General features: G+C 42.3%; 5 protein-coding genes across 5 annotated transcripts; 1 reads left to right on the forward strand and 4 right to left on the reverse strand.

Annotated features, from left to right (window-relative positions):
- Positions 1-8,844: 8,844 nt before the first annotated feature.
- J4E85_004814 (uncharacterized protein) lies at positions 8,845-11,865 on the reverse strand (the record flags this gene model as incomplete). Its single annotated transcript, XM_051469066.1, has 4 exons — positions 8,845-8,857; positions 8,916-10,263; positions 10,316-10,482; positions 10,970-11,865. The coding sequence occupies 4 exons, from the start codon at positions 11,863-11,865 to the stop codon at positions 8,845-8,847; spliced, it is 2,424 nt and encodes an 807-aa protein (XP_051327281.1).
- A 3,398-nt stretch (positions 11,866-15,263) lies between these two features.
- Positions 15,264-16,187, reverse strand: J4E85_004815 (uncharacterized protein; the record flags this gene model as incomplete). The annotated part of the gene is made up of 1 exon (XM_051469067.1): positions 15,264-16,187. The coding sequence occupies one exon, from the start codon at positions 16,185-16,187 to the stop codon at positions 15,264-15,266; it is 924 nt and encodes a 307-aa protein (XP_051327282.1).
- Positions 16,188-17,308: 1,121 nt separating this feature from the next.
- On the reverse strand, positions 17,309-18,588 carry J4E85_004816 (uncharacterized protein; the record flags this gene model as incomplete). Its single annotated transcript, XM_051469068.1, has 6 exons — positions 17,309-17,449; positions 17,531-17,671; positions 17,747-17,964; positions 18,014-18,182; positions 18,248-18,388; positions 18,508-18,588. 6 exons carry the CDS (start codon positions 18,586-18,588, stop codon positions 17,309-17,311), a joined length of 891 nt encoding a protein of 296 aa, XP_051327283.1.
- A 1,224-nt stretch (positions 18,589-19,812) lies between these two features.
- Positions 19,813-21,882, reverse strand: J4E85_004817 (uncharacterized protein; the record flags this gene model as incomplete). Its single annotated transcript, XM_051469069.1, has 2 exons — positions 19,813-21,506; positions 21,567-21,882. The coding sequence occupies 2 exons, from the start codon at positions 21,880-21,882 to the stop codon at positions 19,813-19,815; spliced, it is 2,010 nt and encodes a 669-aa protein (XP_051327284.1).
- A 174-nt stretch (positions 21,883-22,056) lies between these two features.
- Positions 22,057-23,355, forward strand: J4E85_004818 (uncharacterized protein; the record flags this gene model as incomplete). The annotated part of the gene is made up of 1 exon (XM_051469070.1): positions 22,057-23,355. One exon carries the CDS (start codon positions 22,057-22,059, stop codon positions 23,353-23,355), a length of 1,299 nt encoding a protein of 432 aa, XP_051327285.1.
- Positions 23,356-26,682: the final 3,327 nt, after the last annotated feature.

The raw sequence follows: 26,682 nt of genomic DNA on the forward strand, positions 1-26,682 counted from the left end.
TCTTAGACTAAAATAGCTTATAACTATCTAACTTTAACTTACTTTCTAGCGTAAGAATTAATAGTTTTTTAGACCTTATAATTAGTTTTAAAAAATTTAAATATTATACTTTAGATAAATTTATATAGATAAATAACTTTAATTATAAATATAAACCTTTTTATATTTATAAGAATAGATCTACTTATAAATATTAATCTAGACTAAACTAAGCTATAATAGCCTATATAAAGCTAAAAGAAGCTAGTTTTAGTTAATATCTTTTAACTCTAGTTAATTCTATGTAAACTTTATTAAACTCTACTTAAATATACTAGAAGAGCTTATACTACTCTAGAATAGGCTAAAATAAGCTATAAAGAACTATTAAAGATTAGTTAAAAGTAACTTAAATAATACTAGCTCTAAAGCGCTTAATTTTATCTTTCTTAGTTTTAATCTACTTTTTAAGCTAGCTTTTCTTAGTAGTAGCTTTATTACTTTTAGGCTAGAAAGTAAGCTTTACTTAAAGGTTTTAAATAGTATTTTATAAAGTATTAATATTAGAAATAATAGCCTACTTAGTAGGCTTTAAGGCTAAATACTATAAAAAAAATTAGTATAGACTAAAATAGGCTAGAAAAGGCTAAAAGAAAGTAAAAGAAAGTAAAGTAGCTACTAGTAACTTATAAAAAGCTAATTTAGGTTATAAAAGCTTAGAAAAGAGTATTTTAGAACTTACTAATTACTTAAATAGTAATCTAGTATTAAGTATACTAGTAATCTTAGTAGCCTACTTTTTAAATATATAAGTAGTACTATTAGTAAAGCTAGTAACTATAGCCTTAGTCTTTATCTTATTATTAAAACACGCGCTAAACTAAGTAGTAATATAACTATAAAGTACGCTAGAATAAAATTATAAGTACTTTTAATTAAAGAAGTAGTTACTACTAAAGTTAGTTAAAAGAGTTTAAAATAAACTATTATAAACTAATCTAGCTCTTTTAAATTCTATAAAAACTCTACTAACTCTAGAGAAAATAGAAAGACTTATAAAATACTAGATTAGACTAAAATAAGCTAATATAGATTAGAACTTACTTAATAATATTATTATAAACTCTTTTATACTTCTCTACTAAGTCTATTTTTAGATAGCGTAAGTTACTATACTTAAAGTTCTCTATAGCTAGTAAAGTAGGCGTTAAGATATTATTAAAGGCTTAAAAATATAAAATAATAGGCTTCTTACTAAAGAGCTTATAGTTAGCTAATAATTAGTAAATAATTTTAAATATAGCTTCTAAGTTAATAAAATTCTCTAAAGACTATATTAGTTAGTATTAGTATAAAAGAGCCTAAAATAAGCTAAAATAGACTAAAACTATTTATTTTAGAGCTATTTACTACTTATTAGTCTTATAAAAGCTAATAGAGAGTAATAGTAGCTAAAAAAGAGTAAAATAAGTACTTATAGTAAAGTACTACTTATTTATAACCTAATACTAGCTATATAAGATAGTTTAAGTAATAAGATCTCTAGATAGTACGCTAGTAATCTTTCTAATTATACTAGTAAAAATAGCGCGCTCTTTCTTATTAGTAAGAACTAAAAAAGTATAGCTATAGTAGTTAAATATATAAGGCTTATTAAGCTTTTATAACTATAAGTAACTAGTATATAGTATATAACTAATTTTAAAAAGTCTAAATATATAGAAGTAGCTTATAGTAATTTAATTATTACTAACTATAGTTAAGTTAAAGTAAAAAGAGCTATTAAAGCTTAGAATAAAGTAATATAAAGTATAATAAGTAAATATAAGTAGAAAAAAAGTAAATTAGTATAAAGTGCGTATTAATAGTTTTAGTTAGAGTACTAAAGACTAGTTAGTAGTAATTTAGTATAATTTATACTAAAAACCTCTAATTTAGACTAAACTACTTTATTATACTCTAAAATAGGCTATAATAAATTACTTTAGACTTTTTTAAAATTCTAGAAATAATAAGTAAAAAAAGCTAATACTTACTATTATAAAGTAATTAAAAAGTAGAAAATAAAAAAGAGAAATCTAACTAGCTAAAAATAGTCTAAGTATATAGCTCTACGCTAGCGCTACTAGTATAGAAAAACGTATTTATACGTAATTTTACAATCTTTTAGATTACTAGATTTTTCTACTAAGATTTCTACTTTTTATAAGTGCCTTCTACCTATAAATATCTAGTATAGACTATTATAGACTATTCTAGTCTATTCTAAGCCTTACTTACTTCTTTTAGCTTATTATATATACTTAGAGTTAAATTAAGAGTAATCTACTCTAAGAGAAAGAATAATATTAGGCCTTAGCTTATAAAGGCCTAAGCTAACTTAGCTATAAGTATAAATACTTTAGAATTACTATTATAGCTTAGTAGTAATTTATTTCTAGTCTTTTTAGAATAATATACCTAATTATAGTCTAATATTATATATCTAGTATTTAACTAATTCTATTATTTAATATCTAGTATATAATAAATATACTTTGCTTAGTAAATCTTTATAGTACTATAAGTATACTTAATATATATTTCTAAGTATAGCGCGTTAGAATTCTTAGAAGTAATAATAAATACTATAGTAAGTTAGGCCTTAAATAGATTAATAATATTATTATATAGAGTATAGATATAGATATTATTAATATATATAGAAATAATAATTATATTTATAATATATACGTAGATATAAGAATTATAAAGTAAAGTCTAAAAACTAATATCTATTAGCTTTTTAGTAAGTATCTAATACTATATCTAGAGAGACTAAATAAGTCTATACAGAGACTTTCTTAGTAACTAGATATACTTTTTAGAAAGTACTATAGAAGAAAGTAGTATATAGTATACTTACTTCTTAAGCTTAGTATTTAGAAATACTACGTAAATATCTACTTATAATATCTTCTACTTAAGAAGTATATATAAAGTAAGTAATATCTAAATAGATATAGACTTAGCTATTAGAGAGAACTTTTTATTATAATTAATACTAAGCTACTATTAGAAACCTTAGGTAACTATATAAGTCTTAAACTTTATAATATTACTAGTAAAAGTAAGTTTAGCCTTATAAATAAATTTAGATAAAATAGCTTTAGTACTATAAGGTAGTAGAATAACCTTATAGACATTCTTAGTAAGAAGAGAATCTAGCTTAGTATTAGTAGCTTTATACTAATTCTTTACTTAAAGTATAGCTATAGCTTTCTTATAGAAATGTAGCTTTTATAAGATAGGCGTAGAGATAAAAGTATATAGCGTAGGTAGGTTATTATCTAATAGTAGGTTTTTATACTAGAGAATAGTATAGGTATAGTTATTATTAGAGCGCTTTTTAATATAAATATTAAAGTAGTCTTAGAGTAGATATAAAGAAGATATTATAAAGCTATTAAGATTATATATATTCTTATTATATAAGCCTTTATTAAACTTATTAGAGATCTATAATTAAGTTTTTCTAGATAGATAGAAGCTTTTATACTCTAGGTTATAAGTTATAATAAAATCTATATTATCTTTATTAATTAAGTATATAGTAAGTTTCTTTATAACGTAGGTAGTAGAGCTAGTTTATATATAGTAAATCTTACGTTAGAAGTATTTCTATATATTTACTAGAAGATACTATATATAGAGGTATTAACTCTAAAAACTACTATAGTTCTACCTAGTATAGCTATATAGAAAATAAATATTTATAGAAATTATATTTAAGTTACTATTAAAGTATTTAGCTATCTACGTTATATTATTATTACTAAAACAAGTATATAGATTAGTATATTTATTTAGAAATACGCTAATAAAAGCGTTCTTTATATATCTTCTATAAGATATAGTAAGATTATACCTTCTACTCTTATACACGTACACTATATAGAGTAGATTATTCTTATTCTTAGTGTAGACGTACGCTTAGTAGTAGTTAATATATATATTATATAAGTAAGCGCTATTATACTAAACTATAGATAAGCTACTATTTACCTTTCTATAGAAGTATTAAAACTTCTAGTATATAATATACTAGTTCTTATAAGAAAGTATTAGAATAGTAATAGAAATAACTAAAATATAGTTAAGTTAGCTATAAGTAGAGATATAAATATTATAGAGAGCGTTTAGTAACTAGTAAATATATTTAAGATATACGCCTATAAGAGTATAAGAGTAGTAGATAGTAATTATATATTACTATTTCTCTACTATACTAGAGACGTAGTATTAGTAGGTTTTAGTATATAAGTAATACTTACTACTTAGATTACTAAAAGAGTAGACTACTTTCTTAGTTAAATAAGTAGTATATAGAACTAGTTAGGTAGCGCTATACTAGTCTAGCTCTAGAGTCTAACTAAGTATCTATTCTATAAATAGAAAGAGGTTTACTAGATTAGAAGTTAATAGAATTATAATATCTACACTATATATTATAGTACTAGAAATAATAATATTCTTATTACTAGTTATATAGATAGAGGTAAAGAGAATAATAATAGTATTATTACTAGTTGCGTAAATAAAGGTAAAGAGAATAATAATATTATTACTAGTAGTAGAAGTACTAGGTATAATAGATAAAGTGTTTCTAGAGAGTAAAGTAGAAGTAAAAGCGCTAGTAAAGTAAGGTAATACCTCTAGTTACCTAAGCGAAGACACTTTAAGTTACTATTACTTTTTTTTATATTATATATTCTTCTACTACTAACGCTATAGATAGTTATAGTTAGACTAGATCTAGTAGTTATAATTTCTATTTCTTTTAATACACTATTTATATAAATTATTATTAGTATTAAAGAATTATACGTACTTATAGTTAGAATATAGATATAGACTATATACTCTATTCTTATTAATAGGCTTATATACCTATAGTAGTTTAGGTAACTCTAACTAATTAATTTCTATACTAAATATATTAGTTATACTATTAAAAGATATAAAGACAATATTAGCGTTATATAATTTAGAGTAGAAAGAACTATTAAAGTTATAGACTATATCTAGAATAGAAGATAGTATAAAAGGTATATAATTATTAATATAAAGCTTATAAAACTATATATTATTAAAGCTAGTAGAGTTATTAATTTAGGTAATAGTAATACGCTTTACTTTATAAGTGTTAGACTACTATATAAAATAGATCTAGTTACTTAGAGTATATAAAAAGTAAGTAAGATAACTATAGAGATAATAGAGCTTAGTAATAGTTTATAGTACTATAAGCTCTAGAAAAAAAGTAACGTATATATAAGTACTCTAGGTATTATCTCTAGCTAGGTTAGGTCTTTTACTATAAAGTACTTTATATAGTATTTTTAGAAAATAGAAAGCTTTAGAAAAAGCTTAATTCTTCTTATTAACTAACTTAACTATAGTAAATATCTAGAGGTCTTTAGGTAGTATAGTATTATAAAAAGTCTTTTTATTTTAGTTTATAATTCTCTAGACTATAGAAAAGATAAGTATAAAATTCTAAATTATTATAGTAGTACGCTTCTATACTATATAGTGTAAGCATTTAGTAGCACTAGCTTAATAATAAGTATAGAGTATACTAGCTTTAATAGTAATACTATAAGTAGTATAGTAGTTAGTAATTACTTATTATATAAACTTATTATTATATAAAGATATATAATAGAATAACTATATTTATTAGAGAGGCGTTAAAAGATATTTAGAAAAAGCTAAGTAATCTTACTTTTAACTTTAAAGAAACTAATTTATATAAAATAAGTAGCGTTATTAATAAGAAAAAGTATATAGCGTTTACCTTTAAAACTAAAAATAGAATATAGTCTCTAGATATTAATAGTAACTAGTTTACTAATATATTTATAATACTAGTTTATAAAGTTTTTAGAAATTTTATAAAGAGCGCGCGTAGTAGTATAGACTAGACACTAATCTTTAAGCTTAGCTTAAATTTACTTATTAGTAATAGCTATACTATTACTAATCTTAGTAAAATAGCGTATATATAAAAGAGAAAGATACTCTAGGTAATAATACTCTAACTATACTAGATTATTAAAGTTAATAGTAGTAGCTATAATAAGATTAGAGAAATAAGTTATACTTAGAATATAGATATTAGTGTTAGCGTATAGTAGAGTCTAAGTAATTTTCTTATTATTATATTTATAGTATAATAGTATACTATTCTTTTAATTAGTAAGTATATAGTACTTAGAATTAGTATTAATAAAAGAAAATATAGAAAGTAAGTTATAGTAGATATTAGGTATATAATAGATATTACTTAGCTAAAGAATAAGATAGAAGCTATTATAATTAGTAATAATAAACTTAATATTACCTTTTCTAGTAATTTTAAGTTATAAGCCTTACTTATAGGCTCTAATATGCTTAGTGTAGTACTTAAAATAAGAAAATAAAAAGAAATTATTTATAATATAGTAGAAAGTACTACTATTAAGAATCTAGAAATTAAATATAGAAATAGTAAGAGAAGTAGTAGCTATAAACGTATATATATTAGAACTATTAACTATATCTAAATCTAATATATATTTATTAACTTTATAGTTAGCCTCTCTTATATAAGTAAGATATTTATAGTTCTAAGAGAAATTAGCGCTAGTTATAAGTATAGAGTAGGTATATATATAGTTAAGGTTTAGATAGTTAATATTAAGATAATTAAAATTAAAAGTATTCTAGAGTAAGAAAAGATTATACGTAGAGGTAATTATATAGTTAAAGTAGTTAGAGAAAAATATATTATTATTATTATTAATAAGAGTAAGATCTACGTTAGAAGTAGAGGTAAATAAAGTATTCTTATAAGCCTTCTTATAATAAGTAGCTTTAATATAACTTAGCTTCTTATAGAAGATATATATAGGTATATTATATTTACTTATATAATAGTAGATATTAATAAAGTAACTAATATTACTATAGTATAAGTATATAAGTAAGTTAGACTTATTAAAGCTATTATTAATAGAGTAAATATTACGCTAGTTAGTAGTAGAATCTTTATAAGAGTGCTTATTCTTTAGAATAGTCTACTTATTCTTATTATTATTATAGTAGTTAAAGAGAAAAGTCTTATAAGTTCTAAAAATATTAGTAGTAATAAAAGTACTATAGTAGTTAAGCTTCTAATAGTTTAGAAAAGAATTATACTAGTAAAAAAGAACTCTATTAATTTTATTAATAAGCTAGTTATATAATATAGTTTTACTAGTATTATTAAGGTTATAGTATAGACTTTTATACTAGGTAAGAAAAGGCCTAATAGCTATAAAGTTAGTTATAGTAATATTATTAAGCTTAGTTAGAGTGTAGTCTACTAAGATATTCTTAGAAGTTTTATTATTAAGCTAAATAGTACTATATATAAAGTAAGAGTTAAAAGTATTCTTCTTATTAAGTTTACGCTAAATCTATAGCTTAATAGAGATATAAAAAAAGATAATAGTAGAGTATATAGTTTTATTATACTTTTTTTACTTCTAGAAAGTATAGTTATAGATAGCTAGCTTATTTATAGTGTTAGTTAAGATAGAAACTAGTATAGTAGCGCGTAAGTTAATATTAGACCTAGAGTATATAACTTAAAAAGTAATATAGAAAAGAAAATTAAGCTTTTTAGAGTTATTAATAGTACTATTATAGTACGCTATATATTTATAAATAAAGCAAATATTAATAAAAGCCTTAGTCTACTTATAATAGTTATTAGAGCTAGTAAGCTTCTTAAAATTCTTACTTAAGATAGTAGTAACGCTATTAATAGTAAATATTATAGTAGATAAGTAAATATAAAATATAGAGAGAAGTAAGTATAAATTTATAGTAGTTAGTACGCTAAAAAGTGTAATAACTTAGTTATATAATAGTAACGCTAAAGAAATTCTTATTATATAACTATAATATAAAGTAGAGTAGTAGCTAAATTATATATAGTAGCGTAGAGACTTATAACCTATAGAATAAGAAAAAATATAATTATTTTATAAAAGAGAGAGAAAGCTTTATATAAATAATACTAGAGTAACGCTAGTACTAGTGTAAGTAAATTACGTAATAGAATTCTAACTAACACTCTAGGTTAACTATAAAAGCTAGAAGTAAGATTTAGAATAATATAACCTTATCTTTTTTCTCTGCACAATAACGCAACACATAAAAAATCTAAAAAATCTAATATATAGAGTAAGCTACTGCGAGTAATTCTATCTTTTTATAATTCTCTTAAAAGATGTTGTTGTAGAGTTATTAGGGTTGCCTACCTTCTCGCTATTTCTGGCTTTCACGGTCGACGTAGAGACGGCATCTCGGCAGATACATACCTCTTGACTATCTAGCGCTACCTTCCCTAGGGCTCGGTGTCCACGTTTGTTGCCTCTACCATAGCTTAGTTGAAAAAAAAAACGATTCCTCTCTAATACTACGATTGCGCTTTTCTCCATGGAATCCAACCCCGCCTCGAACCATCCTGCGCATGCCAACCGGTCTTTGGGGCGTCTACCCACTCTGCTGCATCTCTGCCCCCAACAACCTCAATACCCCAACGCACCTCTCCGTTTCTGTCTTTGAACCACCCTAGCATGGTTTTGACGTCATTCGCGTTCTTTAGTGCTACACCTCGTTCTTCTACCAATCGCGAAAGATGATCGCTCCCTGCGACAAGTACAAGTACGTCGGCGATGAGTTGCACGTCTCGAAGCAAGGGACTCGTGCATCTTCTCTGTAGAGAACTGACTACGGCTGTAGTGCCTATAAGCCAGATGATTATTGCCACCGACAGATACGTAGCGATTGCATTCATATGAAGAACCTGGGTTCGGTGGGATACCAGTGCCTCAACTGTTCGATTGGTGTGGAGACTTGCGTACTTGCGTCGCGGAAGAACCCTGCCATCCAATGTCACTGGCTCTCCTAACGCATGTGTACTGTTGTCGCCGATCTTTTGGTACGCCCAACCGCCTTGCTCTAAAGATAGACCATTGCTGATGAAGTGCTGGAAGAAAGTTTGGAAGGTATGGTTTGCGTGTGTGACAAGTGTTGCGTAGTCGAGCAAAGCCTGCGGATCCTTGTTGGCGAGGCTATACATGCTGTATGTCATCAGGTCCATGTTCATGCCGGTTTCAGCGTCGCGCATGATGAAGGCATTGTCGCGAAGAGATTCCATGAATAATGTCCCTTTTGGCCCGAGATTCGGGTCAGCGGCCTTGAACATGGATCCCATGAATAAGACCCCATAACTCGTGGTGACGTTCAACGGTCCTCGGTATTTTTTGTCGTATTGCTGCGTTGCGTTGCCATGGGTCGGTGCGTGTCGGACAAACACTTCGGACCATGCTGATTTTGCAGGGCCGACAGGGCTGATGATCTCATAGGATTGGACCATGCCCGTTTCCACGTCCACGACCACTTTGGCATCTGACGTCTCCACTATCGGCATGCAACGAGCGGCTTGTAAATCGGGTACATCTTTGAAAAGCAGCATTGGTCCTTGGTTCTCGTCTCTGCCTGGAACTGTTACAGGCTTACCAACGATCCATTTCGTAACGAATGGAATCGGCCACTGACTGTCTGCGTTTGGGAACGCTTCGACATTTACTGGGGACCAGTATCCTATCACTGCTGAATTCAGATCGTCCTTGGTTCCGTTTGAGCAACACGACAGCATAGCGCTGGTGCCAAATGCTGAAGTGTTTGACGGGCTGCCGCCAAACATCGTATGATTGAAGGAGTAGTAATTTTCCAGGCCCTCCAGATCCGTCGGTGTGACCTGGGAATCAATTTCATCGGGATGAATGAGCCATGTCGATGTGTTCGCTACTTCGGGTACTTGCTCGCATTCTAGCCGAGCTCGTAGAGCAGATGTTGTGATTGTTACGTTATTCGGAAACGTTATCGTCTCTTTGGCATCCACTTGGGAAATACTGGTAAGATTGAAGGGTATGAAACTCCAATCATCTTGAGTCCAAGAAGGCTTAGTGCCATTGAGTGATAGCTGAATGGCAGCGCCGGGAAGCCAATTTTTAGGCGGATTCAGCAGAAGATCGTTGAGTACTTCAAATGGAGGCAGACCCGGAATAGCTGCACCCATTCGTTGTTCGTAGGTCTTCACCGTAGTTATAATGGGTATCTCTCGAGGTTCCAGCGTCCTCTCAAGAATCGCTCGATGAGATACGTTCGCAGCTTGTCGTTCGAAGAGCGCGGACATCGAAACGGTGACTGGCAAATTGAAGTCAGCAAGCTAGAAGACCATCGATCATGATAATCTTACGAATTTGGCAGAGAACGCTTCCAGTAGCGACCAGGAACAGCATCCAATGCTTGTTGCGGGCGGCCTTGATAGCCGCACCAGCCCAGGTTTTGGAACGGTACGTAAGACCCGCTCCATTGGTGATGGGTGTTGGCCGTTGCGACATCGCAAAATAGGGTTGGAGGATTCTGAATGTTGAATCCAATTGATCCCACCACAAGCCGATCACAATACTGACAACTGTGGGTCCGATAGAGATAGGAGCAAAGGTGGAGAAGCTCAAGCCCAACTTAGAAACATCGGCTTCGTAAACGAATGCAAGCTGAGAAAGTCGAGATCTCGCAGAGAAAGCGTTCAGTACTAACACCGCAACCAGGATCAGGATAAGGAAGCTTGAAAGAGCAAACAGCATACGAAGTCGGATGACCAACGGCTGCCAAAAGCTTGAAGATTTAGTGGTTGTGGGAGCTATTGAAGGCATTTATCAGCTCACAGCTTCGATTACATGGCATTGCTGACTTACATGTGCTTGCGAGGCAATCACTGCTTGCAGTATGTATAGCACCATCCCGCATGTAAAATGTGTCATTCCTTATTCTTTGGCGGAAATCGTGATGCGCTATACGATGACCTTCTCGAAATGTTGATGATTGTGTCGGATGCGATTGAACTAACATAGCATGTCCAAGGGTACTGCCGGGGTCCATGCTGAGGTCGAGCGGCCGAAATGATAGTCGTGAGACCCAAAATACCATGATGAGTAGCAAGAAGGAGACCAAGAAGAGGGTAGCCAAAGCGATTCCGATCTCTTGGAGTACCATGATTCTATTTTCGACCACTGTTGCCTTCCCTTTTGTAACTTCGACGCGTGTTACGTCGGGGTCGTTCAAGGCCTCGCGAAGACACTCCGTGAAGAATCTTCCTTTGACTCTTTCTGCGCGGGAAATAAACTCCCTGTCGTTCAACATTTCGGTAACGTTGAATGCATAGAGAGCGCCAAGCAGCGGACCAAGCCCAAAGAACTCTGGAGCGTTGGTCGTCATGTTCGGATCGGAGTAAGGGCCAAGCTGGCCGCCCAGAGCACGGTCCGCATCAGTCGCTATGCTTTCGGCGTTAAAATAGTATTTCCAAGTGTCTTGTAGTGCCATCTCTTCAAACTTAGGGATGTCTATCATATCTTTCGTGATTGACACGGGCTGAATATGGTCCGACTCCATGGACGTAATGTTCGGCTCTTTGCCTTGGCCTATTGAAGTAGAAGTGTTGTGTGTTTCCATAGAATACTGAGATTTGCAAAGCAATGCCTTCATGCGAAAGTCAGGCGAGCGTTCATAGGTCCTGTTGAGCTCAAGTCCTGTCCCTGCCGCTTCACTCAGCTCCAACCTGACGGGCTTGGTCCACGGGGTGTTGAGAATGATGATATCCCGGTCTGCACATTCTGGAGAGGCATAGTGGCGCGCATACGGACTGGTCGAGGAGACGTTACTGGGAAACGGCATTCTACCGAGGGGCAGCAGCTCATCCTCAATGTAGAAAGTAGAAGTGTTTGACCATGTCAGGCCTCCACGCATTGCCAGATTAACCGCAGGGTGGACGGTTATTTCGTGTCTGCAACCGTCGTCCGATGCTAAAGCAAAGACTACCATGGGTTCTACGCCCTTGTATGGCCCGTGGCCCATGATATCGTACTCTTTGTATTCCATCGGCACAAGATCAGCGCTTTCTAGCGTCATGTCCCGACAACCTAGGTTCGCATGTATTGTCGTTGTCTCTGCCGTCCAGGAGTTGAAGCTTGATATCAGATCGGGGCCGAGTTGTGCTGTATCTGTAGACGGCCAATTCGGAAAGGTGATAGAAGTATCTTTTATCCATGCTGAAGTAGAGAGATTCCTCATCAGCGCAGACGTAGTTCTGAAATAGGTTTCTCTACTGGCGACAATGGGCAGTTGGAGACCAATCCTAGGAACGCTTCTGCTGATGTCAAGCGCTTTGGTGATTACAATCTCTTCGGATGTAAGAAGGGCGGATGACAAAGGAGATATAGCGAGAAGGGCCACCACATTGATTACAGCCGTGCAGATGAGACACCAACTGGTTTTACCGACCGACTTGCGCTTGAGGACGATATCCAGTAAGATAGCCCACCAGGCCCTGGGCGTCTGGAGTAATGTACCGTAGGCACTGGCGCCTTCTGAAGGTGCTCGAGCTAATCGAGCGAACGGCTCCGTTCTCTTGGCATCTTCAAATAGGATAACCGTGGATTGTGTGTACAGCACTGCTAGCAGAGTTGGTGTGAAGCGCCATCCAAACAGTACTGCAGAAGATCCGTCATCGGCACCGAGTCCGTAGTGGTGTTGCGAGTACCAAATAAGTAGCGATATTGTTATGCCCAGGATGGCGGTGGCACTTATCGGGATCAATAGAGAATACCATCTAAAGGTAAATGGCAGCCAGCTCCCTTTCCGATCCGTTGGAGCTTGTGTTGGCAAGTTTGTTAGCCGCCTAGATCTTCAGAGGTAATTGATTACTAACCTGTGCCCAAAGGCATGGTATCTGTTGTAGACTGAGCAGACGAGTCCGCTGGGACTGAAGGCGCATGACCTCCTAATGTTCGATCCATAACGACAGATGCTCCAAGTGCGCTCAAACGGGATTGGCCTGAAAGGAAACTTACAGCGACTCGGTGGCTGTATCCAAGGTTATCGCACAGAGAAGCGCATACATAGAGGCTACTTAAGCCATCTTCGTCTGCTGTTCAAGCTGTACCTGCATCGATCGTCCGCGCAGATAGATTGCGGCACAGCACCGCTGATTCCACTTTCATACTTAATCCGGTACCGACATAGCGGATGCGCAGAGTTCTTGAGGCTATCGTGCAATAACATAGTTGGCTAAGCGCCCGGGTGGACATTGGGATTGTTGCAGCGGTTCGCGCCAATACTTCAGCGTTAAGCACGCGCCGCGGTGGAGGGATCTTCAGTAAAACCTTCGAATGGGCGGCAGGATCTGGGATCCCCGTTGCGCATGACAGAGAACCGGTCGAAACGCCAGGTAAAAGAATGCAGGTAGACGCGCGATTGTCATATGAAGTGAAAGCCTGCCCCGAACCTTCCGTCGCGTCTTCCGTTCCCCTCACGGGTGGGAGCTCCCGTTCTTCACGTGGGGGCTAACTAACTGTATCGGGCGTAGCGTCGCGATTGTGATAGGGACAAAATCGATCCAATCATACGTGATCAATCTGAAGGCGCTGTAACATGAAACAATTACCCCGTTTATCTTGTCTACATATGCGGAAAAAAAATTAAGTTCTGGTGTTGAAGCCAGACACATTGTAGCTTGAGGTTTGGCCACCTGGACAAGATCCAATGCCTACTACCTAGGTAAGCTAGACTCTCGCTAAAGCCGAGAGGGAGAAGGACGCGGTGTAGACAAGCATGTTGTATATCTGATATAATGAAGTCTCAATAGATGGGTTGAGCAGTGTCTGCTTAGGCAGGCATGCCTAAGTACCTTCCAAAGTTCTCTCTTCCAGGGATGTGAGCAAGAGTTATAGTCCAAGAACATTCGTAGAGGCGCATCTTCAAGATGGAAAAGACCGATGTCGTTTCATTCAGTCCAATTTCTAGCCGGCTGTCGAAGGTGTTTTTATATCTCAAGAGTCACTGTTCAAGGTGCACCGCGTGCGACTACCTGTCGACACAAATACCTCGGTACCCCTGCCTTGCCTACAGCCTTTCCCCTACCCCGTTGTCTACGCCAGGCCGCTGCCGCCCGTCACTTACATGCGTAGCGAGATTCCAGCAACTTACGACTCCGAAGAACATCGGTCCGCAACGCGTCGTCTATCTTCGCCTACCCCTCTCGAACGCTACTCCCAATGCAGCGCCATCAAGCGAGTCTGCACGCGAATGATTGGTGGGTGCCTTTCTACAGTCTACCCATTATACCTAGGTACGTTATCAGAAACAGGGGTGAGCGAGAAGGAGCATTCGGGCATGTGGTGGGCTCAGGCGCCCTCGCAAGGGTAGCCGATTCATAGCATGTGCAGAACCTTAGGTACGTAGGTACTTGGATACGTGGCTAACGTGTCGACAAAGACAAATCAACGTAGAGGGCGGAACATCAGCCACGTCCGCGTCGAAATTTGTGGGTTTGATGTGCGAATGGTATATTCCTCGTGTATCCATGTGTCTTCAAGATTGGGCGACTTACAGCGCCAGGATGTTGCTTCGGATCGCAACGTTCGCTTACCCTGGTTGCTGCACATTCGCATCATTTGCCAAAGTGTACGATGAAGTCAAGACGGTATTTGCATCCGCTTTCTTTCAAATTTCTATCACTCGTTTTGGCCACTAGCTTCTTTGACGACTGAAAATACATGTACTCAACTACTTGGACGACAGTGTCCTGAAGATTGCAAACGGGAGAGGGGAATATCAGATAATGTAAGCTTACGCCATGCTCGACTCTATGCCGTGGAACTCAGTTTTGCGCGCCCTTTCGCATCCGATCTAAGCGGTACAGCAACATCGTTACACCGCCCGCTACACTTAGCCGCACGCAATTAACCGATGGTCATGCGTGAACAGCGAGCGTTTTTCTCACTATACTCAATGTTTCATAGTACAGAACCCGAACGCCTTACGCCTTGAATTCCAATACTTGAGACCCAAAAACACGATACCCTTCCGCTCGGAACTCCATTCTTATAGCACAATGTGTTGCTCGGCACTCGATTCGCTTGTAGCAAGGCGCTACGAGAGCTCGCTCGTAGAATCTAGCTGCCTCGCTAGTACGATTCAGATAGCTGCGAGGTCGTTGAGTGCACAGCTCAGCTCTCGTCTCGCACCGAGCTCATCAATGCCGTCATGCGGCCGGTAATGGTGTGCGACGATCCGCACCGTGGCCCGGTAAGTCTTGTACCTATTACGGTCAGCATTGCGGCCTTCTAATTACCCGCACTTGGTACTTACATCAGCATCCTGACCCTCGCGCCCCCAGTCTTCACAGGGTAATCTCCCAAGCCGGCGAAGAACGCTTCATTGCCATCCGCGATACCGCCGCTCATGAGAGGGTCGCCCCAGATGACGTTCGAAAATCCGACAAGACCTATGACCTGCTTGGTACGTTCGTCGATGAGCACGTTCTCCGGGTCGCAGAGATTGAGCGCTACAAGGCGCGGTTCGGTAACTTCTTCCAGGCAGTGCGCGTGTTTGCCAACCCAGAAACGTATACTTTCGGAGTGTGCGTTAACAAGCATATCCTCAGCATCGCGTAGTGCGGCTTCGAGGAGAGCAAAGAAAGCCTCGCGCCAGGAGTTGCTGCCCTTTTTGACGAAGACACGGTGTGTCATACCAAATTGGGTGGCAGATAGTGCAGTCAGAGCGCGGACATGTGTGCCTAGTGTGTGATCGATGGAGTTTCTCTCGCTGGTCGAGATGTATGGCGCGATTTCCGAGAGCTTGCGACCAGGCATGTGGCTCATCATAAGAAATGGTGCACCAAGCGGTCCACCATGGCTATCATACTTGATGATTTGAGGCACAGGTACTTGTGTATACTCGTGCAGTGTCTCGAGTGCTTTGCGTTCTGTCTCCAGGAAGTGCTTCTCATGCCGGAGGAGTCGGATGTTATAAGCTGGTGGGCATTTGAGTATCAAACAACTGCCATCTTGAAGTCTTGCGAGATAAACCTGGTGTATGCACCCTTGCTGGACTTCAATTTGCTGAACATTGATTCTTGAGGACCGAAAGACTGCTCTGATGACTCTTTGTATGCTGGGAAAGTCGACTGTTGTGATAGCAGTCCGCGAAGATGCTGATGAAGACGAAGATGAAGACGAAGTGGTCGAAGAGGGCCGAACGGGCTTTAGAGCGTACGTTCCACGGCTCATACTGGTGAGGGGAAAGATTGCAACATCCAGTGGGGGAAGATGCATTATGAAGGGCCGAGCAGCGACGTCCTAGATTCCGGCGGGGAGCTTAGCGTGATTCGATAGTGGAGGCCTGGAGCTGACTGAATGCTGCATGTCGAGGACATCGCTATGCATTAAGAATGTTTTGACGATTGCGCAAACAAAGTCAATGCCAGCTCTTTTCTCATAGAATCATGGATGCTCGATCTGAACGCAAAAATGTCCCGACGAATGTCGGAAACAAAAGCATAGTAACGCCAGCCCGAGCAAGACCGACTTTGATAGATCTCAATTGATGAAGCCATCTCCTTGGTTCGGCCATACCGAATCGCATGACAGTCGACACTTAGTAGCACATCTGAAAGTCCCAACCAGTCCCCGAGCCATATCGACTATCCTCTCGCCGATGCACTGCTCAGCCGAAAAGCAAAAGTCTATCATGCGCGTACGGAACTGGTAAGTAAGCGGCGTATTCTAAGCGAATTGTTTAGCGAAGGCGGATGTAGAGGCGGAGAAGGACGCGTGAGGCGTTCAGATTGGCGCTCTCAGCGTTCGTCAAGGATACCCACAAGTGGCTAGGCACCCGATGAGGATATCGCGTATCGCGAATTATGATTGGTTCTGCCGACAGACGGCTGAAGGATACCATTGACCGACATGTTTCGATAGCATATCCTTAGGAATCTGAGAGACGATTGGATGTAGGTTTGACAGTGCAAAAAATAACGCTGTGATTAACGCAGTGTTATGTCTGTACGGGCCCTCAACTCGCCCGGCCCATTGTTTTACGTAGCTAGTCAACTACCTCCACACATCCCACGCCTGTGGGCTATTGCTGTGGCGGCTATGTAAGCCCGCACGCAGTATGCACCCGGCAGTTCGGAGACGAGTAGTAGCAACACGCCGGATGTCAGGTCGATGAGTAGGTGGCTACTGTGCTCACTCTGATGATCCGCTAGACGTTTGCCTCATCCCAAGAGCAAACGTATGCAAGCCACGGTGGTCCCGATCGGAGATTTTTTCAGTTTGTGGAAATTGCTGCGCGAGGCGTTCTAGCACCACGACGGCTGCCCCACGCACCGATTCCACTCGTCTCCTTCTCAGACACGTCCATTCTCGATGTTCCCTGACTGATCATCGACCTGAGGTTTGACGGAGGGCAACGGCTGACGAAGCTCCTCGATGTTGAAACGTTTGAGCTGCTCGAAGTCAGGACCGACCACACTCATACCTAAGACATTCTGTCGGATGTAAGCAGCTGTCAAGATCTCATCATGCGGTGCATGTGAGACGTGTGATCACCACGTGGGGTATGACTATACCTTGTAAATTTCCACGAGAATGAGAAGATCGTAGTTTTTCAGATCGACCTTGTGCCCAGGACCAACTGCAGCTGCGATTGTATTGATGACGCCATCTCTCAAAAACTCCTTATTGTTGCGGATCGATGGGCGTATCGCAAACTTGGGTAACCACACGTTAGCGGAGATCTTTGCACGACGACACTACATCATCTGATAGAAGAAGCTAATGCTCACTTTCTTCCCCGCTTGATCTGATCCATGGAAGTGAGGCGCAAGGACTTGTTTCGCAACAGCCTCAAGACCCTGTGGCGTGGCTTTGTCGGTCGCAGTAATTGGTGTTAGTCGCTTGACATAGCGTAAGTTTTTCGGCTGAGCGCCATCTGCAATATCTTGACAGATCTTATGTACGAAGGAGACAGGTTCTAGAGGTGAGCGTGTCCTAAAAAATATCACTTTCTTGGGTCAGCCCGAGCGGTCGGAAGTGTGATTGGCTATCCTCACAGCACTGGGTGTCGAGTTTGAGAGACGTGAACAAGGGTTTCGTAGTCGGCTTACGAATATCGGCGAGCTCTTTCTGGATCTCAGCTTCGATATCACCTCCTTCCGAGTCAGAGCTGTCTTCTGCAGCCGTCCCATTGGAACCGGCGGCGCCGTGCAGGGTAGTAGCGTACTATCATGAATCAGCATCACCAGCACTGTCGCTCGCGGATGGTGCAGCATCAAGATATCGCTAACCTCTTGAAATAGATCCCGCAGATCAGAGACAGATTTTGCTTCCTTCTTCATAGCGCATGTTGCCCATATGCCCGCATCACCGGGTTTGATAGCTCGAGACTGACTGCCGTCCCTGCGGGGCATATCCCAGTTTCTTTTACTCTGATGTCTCGGATCAGCCTGATGAATCTCACTGCAGCTGCATGACGAAAATGGAACTGGGAAGCCAAGAATGCAAGTACGGGAGGAGTTTTGACAGTGGTACGAAGAAAAGAACTCACCTTAGCTCGTTTGTCGCCGCCGTCGTGCCGCTCGCGGGGCTCGGCTTTCCGCTTCCTCGGGTTACTCTCCGCTCCGGACATTTCAAATTATACGGGTGAAGCTGTAGGGTGGGCGTGATGTGATGGTAATTGGAAGGCTCGATCGAAGCCACCTGCACCCGACATCTGGATGCACGGGAAGAAAAAAGAGGCTAGGCTTGTTTCGTCCACTAGCGCGCCTACTCCCGCGTTGGCTACCTAGGTACCTAGGTACCAAGGGACATCTCCACCCACCTTGCAAAGTGCCTCGCTCTCACCAGCGCATGCAGCCTCGCGCGGTCTACCCTCTAATGTCTTCTAGAGACACACTCGACGGGTGGCGTCAATTCTAATTTTACTTTCCGGGATGCATGTCGGCGACCTTGCACGTCTGGCGGTTCAATGACGCCTCTAATTAAGCCTTCACCCTGTCCATCGATTGCCGCAGCAATGCGACCTACCATGTTATCGCTGATCATCCCGTCGTTCTTGTGTCAGACGAAAGCCAGATCCTGTCCACTCAAATCGCAGATGCTGTCAGATGCAAGCCTGCTGATTATATGGTCCACGAATTCAAGGGTGCTCGTCGACGGCTTGCGCCAAACGTTCAATTTATTCTGCGCTTCTCAACCGCCGTGTAGACAGTACGATATGGGGGTGTTCCGTTACATTGGAGAGATGAGCTATCAATAGGAATGAGGATCGATCTCAGAGATGACTAGATAGGGATCCTGCGCCATCTCTGGCTGTCTTTGCACAGCACGAAGGAGGATTCCCAACGACCTAACTGACCGCCGAGAAGTAAAGGGACTATGCGAACAAGTACGACATGCCTCTATTGGAGCTCACTACTAGTTCTAGGGAATTTCAACAGTCTTCAACATTCTGACACCTTCGATCTCATACAGAGACACGACAGCTAGCACCCTCGGCTTTGTGCAAGAACGGCAACCCAGCTGCACCGCTTTGGCGAGAAAGCTCCAGACCACAAGAGCTTTAATAGGAGGATACTCGGAGAAGGTTTGTACAAAAGTTTTCCAAGTTGGAAAGTATGAAAGCTCACTCTATGGAATCAACGCTGCTCGAGATATGCTCACCCGAGAGGGCGAGGTAACAAGGCGTAAGCTCGCTCTTGTCATTGCAATCGGTTGCCAATATGCACACCATGTTGTCGGAGACACTGTTACACACGTAGCGTGATGCTGAACTTCAGAAGGATCGATACGATATCGTGTTGTACTTGTGTCTCAAAGAAGCAGTGACAACATGATGTGTATTCAATATCCCTCATCGATCCGCAGACTGTCCAATCCACGTTTGTCCAGCATGCTTGTACTTGAAGTACTGATTGCTATCACTGCCTGGCTCTTTGAACGGCCAGGTCCTGTACGCTTCCACAAGCTCTAGAATCATCTCGGATGTTAGCATCCTAACCCTGAGATGCTCCATTTGCAGTCTACCACCTTTCTTCGGATCTTTCAAACTGGGACAATCTTTTATAATGTCGCTGAGGCCATGTTGCAGCTTGTCGAGAGCATGATTGATACCATCGGAGGGGTGCGCGAAGAGTCCGAAGATGAAATCTCGCGCCCACTCGTAGAAGTCGGGGGATCCGCCGACGGGCCTGGGAAAGGGCTCAGCGGAGACGAGGGCCAGACGGCTCTGGGGCCAAGCCTCATTTTTACGCATGACGAGGGGCTCGAAAGGACGGGAGTCGGATTGGAGACGAGGTGAGGGCGGCGAGCGTATGGCGAGGCGGTCATCGATCTCTGTTGCAGGTACCTTGGCATAGTTGGCATTTTGACTGTCGAGGCCCTGCTTCCACTGGGTTTCAAGCTCGCTTAGCTCGGCCATTGCAGCAGCTTTTTCAGGGCCGTCTGGCATGTCAACAATCTTGCATTCGAGTTTGTATATAGCCTCGCCAATGTCTGCTATGGATGCTGCCAACAGTTTCTTTCTCTGAGTCAGCGCCATACCAGTACTTTCTCTGTAGAATTTCCGTATGTCGTCCTTGTAAGGGTGGTCAGGGGGTACCGGCCGTTTGGTTCTTTTGCCTTTTGCATCTGTCGGATCGTTAAGATCGACTTGTGGAAAGACGTTGATTACACGTCTCATGAAATCGTAGTATTCGATGAGACCAGGTGAAAGCAGGCCAATGGGGTTTCTACCCGCCAACTGTTGCGTGCGAAGGTAATCTTGAATTGTTTGAAAACTGGTTACGCCTGTGCCATTGGAAATCTGGTCGACTTCTTCAGCAAAGTCGTGGATGTGGTCGCGCCGATGTGATGGTAGCTCCATCCCATTCTCTTTCCCTTTCTTCAGAGCGCGGACAATGGCCTCGATCTCGTACTGTGGTTCACGGCCCGAAGAGGCTCGGCCCGTGCTGCGCGAGGCGCGCTCTGGTTGGATGAAGAGGGTTGTGTCTTGTAACATTTGCATGAGGCGGTTTGTTTTGGTCATTTCGTTGATAGATTGGGCAATCATGCCGCTAAAGTCGTCGTGCTGTACCCACAGTAAGGTGCGAACCATGCCATAGGCATGAAATAGATCGTTTGTCCAAGCAGCGGAGGCAAAGTGGTAGGCGAGCTGTTTCGCCATTGAGTCAAAACCAAGGCCGGGAAGTCTTGGATCCCATGCCAGAGAGCCAGTCACTAACAGGGTGTTGTTTGGTTCCTGTGCTTTGGGGTCTTCAGCGTCCAGCACAGTCTGGTGTGGGAACACACCGTTTGCAACCATGTCCCGGTATGTCTGGAGTACGGTCGGGTCTTGTTCGACGAGTGAGTACCTGGAGCCGGGTGCAGTGATCAGAGGGTCAAGAAAGTCTTTAAACTTTTCGTGTCGCGGTTCGAGGAGCACGTGGCTGCGCGGTTGGAGGTATTCGTGCAGCTTCTGTGACCAGAGCCCGGCGCCAGGGTTGATGTCGAGGATATCGCAGCCTTTGTGCTTATCTAACGTATGGCCGGCGTATTTGAGGACGTCATCTAAGGGTATCTGGCGTTAGTCCCGCTCAGCGAAGATGGGTGTTCCGGGACTTGACGTACCGCATAGGTCGGGACTTACGATCTGTGTTCTGACGTGAACGCCGCCTTTTACTATCGCCGCGCCTTCGTTCCGTGTTCTCCTCTTCTTCGGCGCTGCTTCTTCCTTGTTGGGATGTATCCTTTCCGCCATGGCCGCACTCAAGGGATACTCGGCAGGTGTAGATAGTTTCTCATCGGTCCAGTAGTGGTGCTGCTCCTTTGAGCGCGCCCGCTTACCGCCAGGTGCAGTGGCGACGGAGCGCGCCTGGTTCCATTGGCGAACAGATATGTTTCCTCGCCAGACATTGCGCGGTATTATAGGGCGTATGCGCATCATCAGGGGGTGCGAGGTTGTCGCTCAGCCATCAAAGTACCATCGCGCAAGTTTCGCCGCGGGGATCCCAGCCGCTTCGAGATAGCGTGCTTATCTCCACGTGCTCACGCGTCCTGGCTTGGCAAGCTTCATCGTCGGCTAATGTCATTCTCGATGACGCAAAGCTGGGCGTCCACCATGTTGCCGACGAGCAGCAATATCCTCATCGTAGGTGCTGGAACATGGGGCTGCTCCATTGCCCTCGAGCTCGCTCGTCGCGGTTACACCTCCATCAAAGTCCTCGACGGCAGCTCCTTCCCCTCGCCCATCTCCGCAGGAAATGACCTTAATAAGATCGCGGAAGGGAGTAACGACCCCTCCGAGTCTGACTCTCTCCAAGACTTCTTCTGGAATCGACTGACCCAGCTTGCAATGCATGCATGGAAATTCGATCCACTGTTCTCGCCCTTTTACCACGACACCGGTTTTATCATGGCCGCTGTTGGCGATGAAGCCTACCAGCGTTGTCTAGAGTATGCCAAAGGCGAGAAAGTATTCCCAGCAGCCCTGAATACGAAACATGATTTCCAGCAAACAATGCCAGGAGGGTTGCTACAGGGCGACTTTCCAGGTTGGAGGGGCTTCTGGAAAAAGAAAGGCGCAGGGTGGGTGTTCGCTAGTGGAGCTCTAAGAGCTATGCATCAAGAAGCCGTGAGATTGGGTGTGGAATTCTTGACCGACAGCATAGAGGGCGGTGTCGAAGAGCTACTGTATAATTCGGACAATAGCGCAGTATCGGGGGTGAGGACGAGGAACGGCTCTGAGCACAAGGCTCAGCACATCATTGTATCCGCTGGTGCGAACAGTGACCTACTCTTAGACTTCGAGAGTCAGCTTCGACCCACAGCCTGGACACTTGCACATCTACCCCTCTCAGCCGAAGAAGCGAAGCGGTACCGGAACATACCTGTGCTGTATGGCGTGGATCGCGGTTTCTTCATCGAACCCGACACCGAGACACACGAAATAAAGCTCTGCGATGAACACCCGGGATACATCAATCCAGTCATCAACGACAGTGGCAAGATGCGCTCCGTTCCGTTTGCGCGACAACAGATTCCGAGAGAAGCAGAAGCACGTATGCGACTTCTTCTCTCTGACACAATGCCACAGTTTGCAACCCGAGACTTGAGCTTCGCGCGTTTATGCTGGGACGTAGATACTGTGGATCGCATCTTTCTCATCGACAAGCACCCTAATGTCCAAGGCTTGATTGTAGCGGTAGGAGGATCTGGAAACGGCTTCATGGCATGCCCTGCAATCGGCTCTCTGGTTGCAGACATAGTAGAGAACAATAGTGAAGGGAAGATGAGGGAAGCGATGCGTTGGCGACCAGAGATTTGCGCCGAGAGGGATTTGTGGGATGCGCAAGGGAGATATGGTGCTGAAGGCAAGGTTATGGATATCCGACAGGTAACAGAGTGGACAACGATGTGAGTCCAGCAGGCCTTTGCACGTCTCAGCTGCTCAAGTAGTTTTTTTCTAGACCTGGGTTTCTCTATCATAGGCTTCTTGTCATCACTGATGCTGGTGTATAATCAAGAGAATGGCGGTGGAGGGCACGAGAACTACGCACTTTGATCTGGGGTAAAAACTGCTTGCTCGACCAAGCCTCTCGTGCACCGGTGGGTGTCCATCAGACCGTCTCGGGGGGAATTGGCGCCCAAAAATAGAGATTCCTACTGTGATTATGCATATTTCACATTGCTGTCATGGATGTTGCCTATCAAGCCGATGCTGGGAAATTGGTCAACTCGGTGCTGGATGGAATCATCAACATAGCCTCTAAACGTCATTGTGTGAAGTTTAATTACAGATGTGAGGCTGAAGGTTTCAGGCATCCTGCGGTAGAATTTCGCCGCTCGCATCTTAGGCATCCCGTCCCATCATCGGTAGTTATCACGGTGTACCCACCGCTACGGCTCAACTGCGACTCCCAGCATTGACATGCGTTCCCACGTGGGAAACATTCCTAGCGTCGTAGCCACTGTGGGGTCCGATGCTGGATGCTGGGGATTTTGTAGGTCGGCGATTATGGATCTGCAGGTCGGCGATTGAAGATTATGTCGGCGATTTGAGGCTGTGTTAACAAGCACTGCCACGTTTCACCCCTCGACATTCCTTCCGATTTCCAACGCCTTTCGAAAGAAGTGTTTGCTGTAAAGTCGCGATACCTAATAATAGATTTGGTAGGAATGAAGTTAACAGGTTGGTGTGAATGAGAGAAGCCGGCCCTCTTCGACAGTTAGATGAAGACTGGAGGCCCCACTAACCACACATCGTACAATGTCTTGGGTTCTGGCTAGAAATGGACTGATGCAGTATACAGATCCAGAGCTGCGATGTTGGGGCCGAATATGCTTCCTGGTAAGTACATTCGGCTTATGCCGCTGTCGAGTATGGGATGAAGGTTCCTAGGGCCGTTACACGCCATTCGGACGGGACGTTAGGTCTTGATGCTTGACATACTGGGATAGCCGGTAGTCTTGGTGGTCGCCTAGACGGTCCATACCGGTGCGGCATCAACAAACACCCCTGACACTTTATTCATCCAATCGTATGACATCCTCAGTATGGTTAGTCTCATTGCATGATCGGCTTCGGGCCGAGTCTTACAATGCTTGAACATGAGTTCTAGAAATGTTGATATGACTGTTGCATGACTCTTAAAAGAAAGTTGTCATGGAAAGCCTGAGCGCGGTTCAAATCCTTCGTTTGCGTGTATGCAGATCATCGCCTGTCACGGTGACTATTGCCAGCTAGTCTTCACATCGAAGGACAGCTTGTGCCGGGCTCCTCGAAACAGATGATGAATAGAGACTAGTGTTTGTCTGTCGACACGGTGCAGGCTTTTGTCGGCTGTATGTTAGATTTGCGATGACATTCTGTCCTTTGCAGAGCGGAATCAGCCTTGCCTTAGTGCCTGATGACCACCATTCGCACTGTCATTAACAGCATCGTTCGATTGATTGTCCATGGCCCCATCACTGCGACACACTGGCTTTGTTTAGCTTGAGATCAAGTGCGTTAGTGGACGCTGTCTATTTCTGAGCGACTGCGGATGAACTAGCGTGTGAGCTGTTGTTGGTCCATACAGGCAGTGCGGATGGTAGCTCCCGTGTTGGATATGTCACTGGACAGTGGAGCTATGGAGGCAACGACGGAATTGAGCGAAGATGAAGGTGACGAGAGTGTGCAGTGTGACGCAAGCCCCGATTCTTGACTGTCAGTCAATTTGCAGTGGTTGCTCGCCTGGCAGTCACCGATCGAGTACATGGTCAACGCTACCTACCGCAAGTGTTGTCTGGCACTCGACCGTTCTTCCGACTGGTAAGGAAGCGGAGGTGATTGTCAGCCATCCTGGGCCTTCACAGTGTTTGAAGAAGGCAGTGCGTAGGAATATACAGCCTCTAAATCGTCGCTCTCCATACACAGGTGTGTTGGCTTGAACATACGGTCCATATAGCGCAGTGTCTGAAGCGCCGGACAGCGCATGCTGACTGCTGCTCGCGATGCAGCCCGGGTACTGCCTGGGTATCCGTTATTACACGGGCGTTTTCCGTGCTGTGATGGGGCCGTCTGATGTTTGACATCCAGACCTCCTTGATCATCTGGGAAAAGCTTCTCCGATCCTGCTCCTCGACGTGTTGCCCAAGAGTCTTGATGCAGATCTCGGACGAAACAGTCTATGTCCGGCGGTCCGAAGGCAACGCGGTGTAGATACTTCATGGTCGCAAAACCCGATCAAGAAGAACCATGTACTAGTCTTTGCAAAGCAAGTTTAACCGCTTTGGAACAACGGGCGCTTCGAAGACTGTCGTTGGCTTTGGCCAGCATGTGGATCCGTTTTTCCATCTATCACGCTCGTTGGTCATGTTTCGTCCTTCGCTCTTTAGCCACGTCAAAGACAACAGGCTCACTGCATGCTACGCAGTGGAGCTAGGTGTCCAGGTCGAGAAACGCAATCAAACCGTTGCTGTCAGGAGCTGTCTTGGCAAACACGGCTCGCTTGTCTAGAGCGCGACGTTGGTGTTATTGGAGGGACAATGCTGGTGAAAGCTGTAGAATTGCTGGCAGACAGACCGCTTGAAACGTCGCTTACTCAGACCCTGCCCTATGATTCCTGATTGTATGTAGGTTGCTGTGCTCCAGGCGGCAGGGGTTAAAAATATCTCACGGCACCCGGCCCAAGAGTAGCGCGGGGCGTATAATCCCCATGCGCTACGCCCAAAATTTTTGCCGGCGTAAGCGACCACCCAAGGCCGCTTCTCGTCGCTTTGCTACCATGCTGCGATCGGCAGCCCATCATCTCCAACGCCATGGGGAGCGCTCATTTGCCCCTCATCTGTTACCGCCTCTGATGTTGGTCCGCAGCCCGTGGGACTAGTCTGAAGGGTGGCTGTCGTTGTGGTTGCGCCCTGCACACATCGCCCGGTCGCTCTGTACGTACCATCTCAGCCCAGACGAGACATCGCTGGAGGTTGCAGAGAACTCGGTAGCCGAAGCGCTGCTGGCCGTTTGCAAGGTATCGCATTAATCGCTCGAAGGATCGTTCACAGGCGAGAGCGAAATGGCAGAAGCTTTCCTGGGACTAACCCTAGTAGGCCACTCCTCAGACCAGCGCTAGAGCGGTGCGGTCGCCATGTTGGCGGTACCTTCACCCACAAGGATTAGCTAGCCGGCCCGCGAGGCTCACTCGCTCTCCACCGCAATTGTGAATGGATTATGCACCCGGTCTGAACTGGGACCATGAACTACGGACGG

This window comes from Alternaria conjuncta (assembly GCF_024043145.1).
Source record: "Alternaria conjuncta strain BMP 0040 chromosome Unknown scaffold_6, whole genome shotgun sequence".
Taxonomy (NCBI): Eukaryota; Fungi; Ascomycota; class Dothideomycetes; order Pleosporales; family Pleosporaceae; genus Alternaria; species Alternaria conjuncta.